At 31.5% G+C, this 9,721-nt stretch overlaps 2 protein-coding genes across 2 annotated transcripts in view; one reads left to right on the top strand and one right to left on the bottom strand.

The window, feature by feature from the left end:
- LOC106474084 (nucleolar protein 6-like) overlaps nucleotides 1–5,252 on the top strand; it is a 25,682-nt gene extending 20,430 nt beyond the window's left edge. Inside the window, exons 17-22 of the mRNA XM_022402466.1 lie at nucleotides 619–716; nucleotides 1,851–2,062; nucleotides 2,629–2,832; nucleotides 3,397–3,601; nucleotides 4,168–4,262; nucleotides 5,033–5,252. Coding sequence (XP_022258174.1) covers nucleotides 619–716; nucleotides 1,851–2,062; nucleotides 2,629–2,832; nucleotides 3,397–3,601; nucleotides 4,168–4,262; nucleotides 5,033–5,191 — 973 coding nt within the window. The 3' untranslated portion in view covers nucleotides 5,192–5,252. The remainder of the gene's footprint in view (nucleotides 1–618; nucleotides 717–1,850; nucleotides 2,063–2,628; nucleotides 2,833–3,396; nucleotides 3,602–4,167; nucleotides 4,263–5,032) is intronic.
- Nucleotides 5,253–7,915: 2,663 nt separating this feature from the next.
- LOC106474083 (asparagine--tRNA ligase, cytoplasmic-like) lies at nucleotides 7,916–9,714 on the bottom strand (the record flags this gene model as incomplete). The annotated part of the gene is made up of 4 exons (XM_022402467.1): nucleotides 7,916–8,146; nucleotides 8,618–8,701; nucleotides 9,213–9,374; nucleotides 9,673–9,714. Coding segments are annotated over 4 exons (504 nt in total), but the record flags the coding sequence as incomplete, so codon positions are not given.
- Between the last annotated feature and the right edge of the window lie 7 nt (nucleotides 9,715–9,721).

The following is a 9,721-nucleotide window of genomic DNA, read 5'->3' as shown; positions in this document are numbered from 1 at the left end:
TTAAATATCCTTGACATATCATGTGTACGCTTAGCTTTGAAAGTAACTACAGACAAATTTTAAATATCCTTGACATATCATGTGTACGCTTAGCTTTGAAAGTAACTACAGACAAATTTTAAATATCCTTGACATATCATGCGTACGCTTAGCTTTGAAAGTAACTACAGACAAATTTTAAATATCCTTGACGTATCATGAGTACATTTAGCTTTGAAAGTAACTACAGACAAATTTTAAATATCCTTGACGTATCATGAGTACATTTAGCTTTGAAAGTAACTACAGACAAATTTTAAATATCCTTGACGTATCATGCGTACTTCATCCATTCCTTTTTCTCTAATTGATCTGTGAAAGGAAGTTTTTTTCTAACATATAAAATAATTCAAGATTACAATTCAGAACTGAACTTTTCTGTTTTAAGAATGTTAATAAATAGAAACGTTTTTTAACATTTTCCTTTTGTCACATAATTTAGTGTTTTCTTGCATTTAAATAGGATTGAATTTAAAATTAAAACCAATTATCTCTGTCTTTTGCTAACTAATTTATCAGAAGATTTAATAAACGTTTTTAGTAACTTGAAGTAATTTTGCTTATATTTTCTGTTATCAGGTCACCGCAAGTAGCCTTTCTTAGGTTTTTATTCTTACTCAGTAACCATGACTGGCAGACTTCTCCACTTATATTAAACTTAAACAATGAATTCAAAAGTGAGTTTTTTTTTGTTAATTACCAAATGACTGAATGATTTGAAAAGGTATTTGTCATGTTTTTGGTTTCAAAAATTTGGAAATTTCACAAAAGAATTATAGAAAAAGTAGGTCAAGTTATATGATTGTTTAAAATTCAAAAATTGATACTATTTAGAAAATTTCTCTTAAGGTTCATGCAATTTGGTTAGCTATTTCTTCAGTAAAAAAAAAAAAGAAAGTTAAAAGACAATTAATTGAAAGTCGTTAAAGAATCACCGATGATGCATTTAATTGTTTGACAAGCTAATATTGACACATTAAGTAAAATACATTATTAATAATTATTAGTAAGCTTGTTTTACCTTTAAATAACGTGATTCACTATGTTCAGTATACTGTTAAGCATAGCATTGGTTTTTAAAAGATGAGCATAAGAATAGGATAAAATAAAAATATTGTGAAAATTTAAAGAAAACATTTTTTATGTGAGTACTTTATACATTGTTGCTTAATGGTCAGAATTGTTTGTAAAGATAAGAAAATGGTTCAGATTACACTTTAAGGAATGTGGTTAGTTAAAATATTGTGCAGTAGTTTTCACATGTTGTTTAAAATACAGAAGATAGTTGTACCGATAATGAACATTTCCTTCAAAATGGTTCAGATTACACTTTAAGGAATGTGGTTAGTTAAAATATTGTGCAGTAGTTTTCACATGTTGTTTAAAATACAGAAGATAGTTGTACCGATAATGAAACCTCTTGTATATGGATAATTCCATAACTTACTTTGTCAATATGTATTACGTGCTTTATACATTAACTTTAAAAGGCTGAAAGATAAGAATAAGTGGACCAAGTAGTTTTTGAACCACCTAGCATTTTATGTCAGTTAGTATGTGACATAAGGATGACCGAAAATTGATATGAAAAAACTGAAGAAACTTAACGACAAAAAAACTTTGTATCTTTTGTCCCATTTAATTAAAGTTCTATTTTTTACTATGAGTAAAAGGAACATAGGTTGAAAGTTAAAACATAATTTTCTTTAAGAATGAAGCTGTAGAATGCTGTTTTATGAAATAGATTTGATATTTTACTTTTTATTTTATTAATTATTGCATAATTTCTTTTCAATTACTTTTTCTTCAAGAGAAAGATTTTGTGGAGATTCAAAAGACTTTCACATCTCAGAGACCCACCCTACCTCCCATGTTCATTGCCATTCCACAGGACAAGGTGGTCTCCACATGGACACGACATAGTCCATCTACTCGAATTCTTCACCGTTTGACAATTCTGGCAAAAGAGGCGTTAGCAACACTAGAGAAACAGCTGAAAGAGTCATCTGAGATGGACATTAGGGTCTGTTTTTCAGTATTTATTTAACAGTTTTTTTTTTTGTATAATGCACAAACTTGTAAAAATGCCGAAGTTAATGTTTTTTGTACATTATATATAATGCTTGCTGCAAAAATTCGCAACTTTTTTCGGTACTTAAAAACGTGCAGTTTCGTAGTTGGTACTGTGAGAACTCAGGCTTTTGATACATCTTTACCCTAATGTTTACACCAGTCTGCAGTTTGTGATGTAATAATGCCGTATAAATTAATATAATTTAGGATCATTTAACATTTCTTGTACTTTAAATAATAATTCCAATGGTTGACATATCTTTCCAATTTATTGAAATGTTTCCCATAAAGATATCAACAAGCCTTAATGTCTGAAGGCTTAACAGGTTGTACTATTGTTTGATTGTACTAATTCAGTAAATAATAGCTTTCTTATTTAAATAGTTCCAGTTATTTCCAAATAAAAGTTGTTACCATGGGTATTTAAAGATGAAATAAATCAATGTACAGAAGCAAACTTCTGTTGTTAAAACTTGATTGGCTGTATAACCAAACTCTATCTATTCTTCTTTTTAACAGAGTTTTGGGCAGTTTGTTAACATGTTGAATAGTTTCAGGGCATGGGTTGGTAGGGCTCTGGATTTTGGAGCTGGCGTTTCTGGTTCGATTCCATGTAATACCACAAAATATTCCCCACACTATAAGCTACAGGTGCATTACAAGAGTGACAGTCAATCACCAAGCATGGATGATGGGTGCTGTCGACTGGCTACCTTCCTGGTCAGTAATTCAAAATTACAGGTGATGGCAGCTAGCCATAATAGTTTTACCACCAACAGATTACAGCCTGGTTATGATTTTATTTTGTGCTGTATTACTCACCCGGTTTATAAGGAAGGTTCTGTATTTGTGGAAAGTATTCCTGTGAAAAAAAGCTTGAAATAATCTGATTGATTATGTTTACTGATGAGTTTAGAAAAATCTTATACTGCAACTCTGACAAGCAGATTTAATACGGTTGAAGTCTGATTAATAATAAACGTTTCAGACCTGAGAAAGAACTCATTAGTCCTATAAATATCTCTAGAATTATAGGAAATTATTCAGTCTGTGTATCTTTTTATCCTGTTCATTGTTTTTTACATTTAGCTAGTAATAATTATGTTTGTATATATCACTGGTGGGTGCAGTTCAGCGTGTTGATTTATAATAAGAAAAACCACATTTGTCTTTAATACTGATAATTATGTTTCTATATTTCACTGGTGGGTGCAGTTCAGCGTGTTGATTTATAATAAGAAAAACCACATTTGTCTTTAATACTGATAATTATGTATTTTACAGCTCATTTTTCGACCACCGTTGGATCTGTACGATGTTATCATTCACTTACGCCCACTACAAATCCCGAAGCGCCACCTAGGAGTTGATTATCAAGAAGGAAAGATTTTGTCAAAATGTGAACCTTACAAATACTCTAAGGATGAAAAGCTGCCAGTAGTTGACTATGACCCAGTTGTTAAATATTTAAAAGAATTAAACGTATGCTAATTTGTTTATTTCATCAATCACATAATGTAGGAATTTAATTCGATATCCTAGAGTTACCTCTTTTGTTCTAAATACAACTACAATCCTCGTACCATTTTTATTGTCAATCTTTCTATATTTTAAGAACTGACTCTAGGAATATGTATACATAGAAAGATTCAATAATTTATTTCTGGTAGAAGAGTAAAAAAAAAATCAGACATACAATATTTTATTCTTCCTTGTAGTGAACTTCATAATTCAGGAATGTGTGGTGATGAAGTCATAATACAACTATACGTGTAACCATTTGTTTGTTTGTTTCTTACCAAAACATTCCTAGGAAAGATAAATTTTAGTTGAGTACGATTAAACTTACCTTTCAAAAACAAAGACATAACAGTAAAAACTTCAACAGGAACGTAGAAATTTTACTTACGCAACTTAAAACTTTTCTAGGCTTATCCACCAATCTCAAGAATTGTTTTTTTTTATAATGTTGGTAATAATAACTTCTGCCCACATCTCTTACTTAAAATCATATGCTGTGTCACGATCATGTGATTAGTAAACATTCTTATTGAGACAAAGAATTTGCATTATTTTTCTATGATCATTTTGGCGGCGAGTTTGTTGGTGTCCTGTGGAAGCCTTTCGCTTTTGAACCCAAACCTTTCAAGGTAAGGCAGTGCCATTTCTGACACTACACATTCAGCACTTAAATACCGACCTTCTAAACTGTTATAACCACAATAACAAATTATAGTGATCTCTCCGACAAACCGATCTTACTGTTATCTTTACCTTAAAGCGATTTGGATCATTTCTTTATATTTTCAGATGTCTTAACCACAAATTTGAAATGACTACCATTCACAGTTTTAAGGATATATAGCTTTTTGACACCAAAAGTCATCGAGAAAGAAACTCCCTCTCTACCATAAATGATAATTGTAACAGTATAATATTAATATATGTAATTCCTTAATAAAATACATATATCATTAAGCTTATATTTTTGTCAAATATAGACAATGTTTTTAAAGAACATGTGATTTCCTATTACCATTGAATTAGTAAGTTTATGAACAGATTATTTGTCTTTAATCATGCATGTTGTTTACTGTTTTCACTATAAGTCACTACACATGTTGGTTTAGTAACTTGACTCATCACCATTTAAAAACTGCTAATTGATAGCTGCAATCAGAAACTACTGACATTGTCATTCATCAAATGTAGAATGTAGTTTTTAAGGCACTGGTCTATAGATAATCATGACTTGTTTTTATTTAGGTTTATCGGAGCTTCAGCATTAAATAAAATTTGAAACAACAGATATCCAAGTCTAAATTAACTTATTACTGAAGGTTTATGTATCCCCAAAGAAGAATAAGTTAAAAAATACAATGTTTAACATGTTTTTAAGCACTGATAATTCTGTTTCCAGATCTCTCACATTGGTGGACGAATGATTAAGGGTAGTACTAAAGACGGAGAAGCTAATATAGTACCAAATATTGAAGCAATATTGGAAGACTTCTCAATTCTAGGGACAGGCCTTGTAAGATGTATAGAAACAAAGACTGAAAAATGGATGATAGACTAAACCCAAATTCTTTATGTACAGTACGCAGAATTTAAAAAATAAAAATTATTTGTGAAGTCAATTAACAATGCTTGATGTTTATTTCCATTTCCTGGAAGATCAACAGAAATCCCAGGATATATATAAATCTAAATTAACCCAAACAAAAACAATGTTTAACATCAGCGAGAAAATGTTACTACAATGGAAAGTCATGAAGTTGACTATCGTGTTGAAGTTTGAGCAGCACAGAGATGTCAAATATTATACTTCAATACGCACGTTCCATGAATTATATCAGAGTTATCACATTGTTTAAGATATCTAGATCTTTCTAGCTCTGCTATACTATAATTACAATCATCAATTAATAACTAATGTGTTTATTTGAACTCTTTAATATTTTCAAAACTTATGTGAGCAATAGTATATGAAAGTTATAAACAGTTGGTGTTTTGGTTAATCTCATCAAAAAGTAAAATGCTCTAACCTTGCTTATTCTGAAGTTACTGTTCTAGTGTTTTCACACTTGTACAAAACATGTACTTTGGTGTTTGGAAGAAAATTGGCCAAGTTTTCAGTGCATTTTATACATTTCTTCAAAGAAGAAGGAAAATTAGTTTCATCTTAAGTGAGTCAAGTGACGGATGATTAGTGCTATAGTGAGTCAAGTGACGGATGATTAGTGCTATAGTGAGTCAAGTGCACTTGCTCCTTCATTCTTTTGAACTAAAATAAGAATAGTATTTTTAAATTGTTCTAATAACTTAGATAAAATGAAAATTGCATTTGACTTTTATGTACATGCTTGTGCTAGGAATTTTGAAATGCATCTTTCCACAAGAATATGTCAAGTGCAAATTCAGGCAATATTGTTTTGGTAAGTGACGGATGATTAGTGCTATAGTGAGTCAAGTGACGGATGATTAGTGCTATGGTGAGTCAAGTGACGGATGATTAGTGCTATGGTGAGTCAAGTGACGGATGATTAGTGCTATCAACTAATAATAATACAGGATTAAATGACTTTTGAAATTGCTTATTCTACGAGTGTTTTAGGGATGTAGCAAAATCTACAAAGGCAGTAGCCAGAAAAACTGTAAAATCCAACACACCCCAATTATGTTTCTCATCTACACTATAGCGAGAGCAGGGATGTTGGTGCAACGTGTGAGCTTCGCACGAGCGGCTAAAGGCCACCATGACGATACTCTCGTATCAATATAACAAAATACACAACTGTACACTGCTGCTTGCCATACTGTTAATAATATGTTATATTAGATGTGTGAAAGTGTGTTAATGTTTCAGATAGACAAGCTGTTACACTACTTGTATCTAATGATAAAAGGCTACATAACTTTATAATAGTGTTATATAGTTAACAGTTAACTATTTTTTCTTTGATATACAGCGAAAGTATGGAAGTTGTCCCCATGGAGGTTATGGCCTGGGATTTGAAAGGTTTGTTACGTGGCTCCTCGACCGTTACCACATCAGAGATGCCTGTCTCTACCCACGTTTTGTTGACCGTTGTACACCTTAATGTCTTATTCACTTTGAAGAGAGATGTTTTTCCAATGGTAATTTTGTCAACAAAGGTTAAAAACTTTAAACAAGATACTCAACTTGATGACTTAATAACTAACTTTTCATTGTAGTAACATTCTCTCTAATCTACCTCTATTTGCACGCTGATGTTAAATATTATTTTTTTAACTTATTCTTCTTTGGGGATACATAAACCTTCAGTAATAAGTTAATTTAGACTTGGATATCTGTTGTTTCAAATTATATTTGATGCTGAAGCTCCGATAAACCTAAATAAAAACAAGTCATGATTATCTATAGACCAGACCCTTTAACTTAAAAACTACATTCTACATTTGATTACTGACAATGTCAGTAGTTTCTGATTGCAGCTATCAAGTTACTAAACCAACATATGTAGTGACTTATAGTGAAAACAGTAAACAACATGCATGATTAAAGACAAATAATCTGTTCATAAACTTACTAATTCAATGGTAATAAGAAATCACATGTTCTTTAAAAATTACTCTGAGAAGTATTTCAAAAACCAGGAAGAGGTAAGATGTATTTTTAAACCAGTAAACTTATTATGGTGTGATTTACATTACAATAAGACTAATAATAATCTTTAATTAAAATATAAGATGTATCCCAGTTTTGGAGGTATCTGTATAAGAAGGATACATCACCTACCAATCTTTACTTCTCTTCACTTGTGCTACAAAGTGCAAAAGTAAATAATTAATTAACAGAGAATATATATGTGGAGTTGGGTGTTTTATAGATATAAAAAATAATTTTTTTAACAGCTACTTTCCGTTTTCACGTGGTATAAGTTACAGTGTGGGAAAATATAAGATGTATCCCAGTTTTGGAGGTATCTGTATAAGAAGGATACATCACCTACCAATCTTCACTTGTGATGGTGGTGGAATTATAACACCGTGGTATAAGTTACAGTGTGGGAAGAGGTGTTATGTTACCTTGTTGTTATAATTCCACCACCATCACAAGTGTTATCAAACTAACGCTTCTATATTTGGTCATAACTAAACCAAATTGTACGTGACTAGTGAGTGTTGTAAGGATACATCATAGTGTTTAGTTAAAACTAACGCTTCTGTATTTGGTCATAACACTAAACCAAATCGTACGTGACTAGTGAGTGTTGTAAGGATACATCATAGTGTTTAGTTAAAACTAACGCTTCTGTATTTGGTCATAACACTAAACCAAATCGTACGTGACTAGTGAGTGTTGTAAGGATACATCATAGTGTTTAGTTAAAACTGGTAGATCAACCTTACTTACCTGGTCAGTATACCAGTAATAGTTCTTAGGGTCAATTCCATTACGTTTAAATCCTTCCATCAACTCATCCAGCTTCCAAGTTCTCATAGATCCACCAACGATCTCCCCAACACCAGGCATCAGAACATCAACCTTAACAAGGAGAACCAAAAGAGAGAGGTTAGCAAACTGCTGGTCCTTTTGCGGTAATTAGGATATCGGGGGAAAGAAGAACCAGATGTTTTAAACTTCGACAATAATTAATTAAAGGAAGTGGGAGAATAAGTGAAGTACTGAGTAGCATTTCTAATTTTACTCAGACCGTGTTATTATCTTTTGTTATTTTAATTAAGTTTAGAATATATTCTTACCTGGGTATGTTAATGTAATTCTTCTAATTTTTCATGTAACATTCTACATGTAATTATGACGATCTTGTTAATCAAATATCAAGAGGTTGTAAACATGCTATTATTATAACTTATATATTATTGTTTCTCAATTACTTTTTTTTTCTACTTAAAAGTACACAAATAAATATATTCATGAAAATTGCAAGCTGTTTGACTTAATAATAACAATACAAAAGCAACTTGACATACAAAATAAAATGACTATACTTACAGATTCAGTCAATCTGTGGTCCTCGGGACACCTCGGCATGTAGAAGGATTTTATCTCGGCAGGAAAACGACATAACATAATTGGCTAGAAATTAAAGAAACAAATTTTTAAAACAATGAGTGCTTCAGGAGATTTATTTAAACCATTATATGATGTTTAGTTTATAGAATCCTGTTCACTAAAGATGTTATACACTCCTAAGTCTAGGATTTCTCTCTGATATCAGATGAGCCTCAGCAGCTCCATTCCACAAGTCTTACTTAACCCTGTTAACGTTTATATTACAATGATTACTATATTGACTGGCCCATTCTTCTGATGTTTAATATTGAGCATCACAAGTAAGATGAGGATGAGTTTAATAGTTGATGTTTAGTGGGATAGTGGAGAAATATTTCCATTTTATACTTATTTCATTTCTTGTTTCCGTAATTATTTCCAATACTGTTGGTTTACGAAATGCACTTTGTATGATGACATGATGTTGAGAAATTTAAATATTACATGTTAAAATATTTTCGGTTTGTGAGCAAATATTATATAACAGACTTGTAAAAAAAGAAATATCCCCCTTGTACAAGATAATCACGCTTACTTCATTAATCTGATCAGTCATTTTTCGTTCGGGCATTTCTGGAATGTCATCACCAAACTTGTAGAATGTTCCATCATCTTTAGTTATGTTATGTTCTTTTAGATACACTAATGCATCTGTGTAGTTCATTCTTCTAAAGGGTTTCTTGGGAGGCTTGAAGTCCTAAAAACAAAAGTGTACAACAACTGGTATAAAATACATTATGAGCTGAAATGAACACATCAGGTGATACAAGAACTGTCTATTGTTAACAATGTTACATACCTATTTTGTTAAAATGGTACACAATATCTGCTACAGGATACTTTAGAACTGTTCATCACAGTACTTACCGAGTTAAAATGGTACACAGTGTCTGCTACAGGAGACTTTAGAACTGTTCATCACAGAACTTACTGGGTTAAAATGGTACACAGTGTCTGCTACAGGATACTTTAGAACTGTTCATCACAGAACTTACTGGGTTAAAATGGTACACAGTATCTGCTACAGGATACTTTAGAACTGTT

The sequence above is a fragment of the Limulus polyphemus genome, unplaced genomic scaffold (assembly GCF_000517525.1).
Source record: "Limulus polyphemus unplaced genomic scaffold, Limulus_polyphemus-2.1.2 Scaffold6804, whole genome shotgun sequence".
Classification (NCBI taxonomy): Eukaryota; Metazoa; Arthropoda; class Merostomata; order Xiphosura; family Limulidae; genus Limulus; species Limulus polyphemus.
Note: the sequence above shows the minus strand (reverse complement) of the source record. Positions and strands in the feature narration are given on the sequence as shown.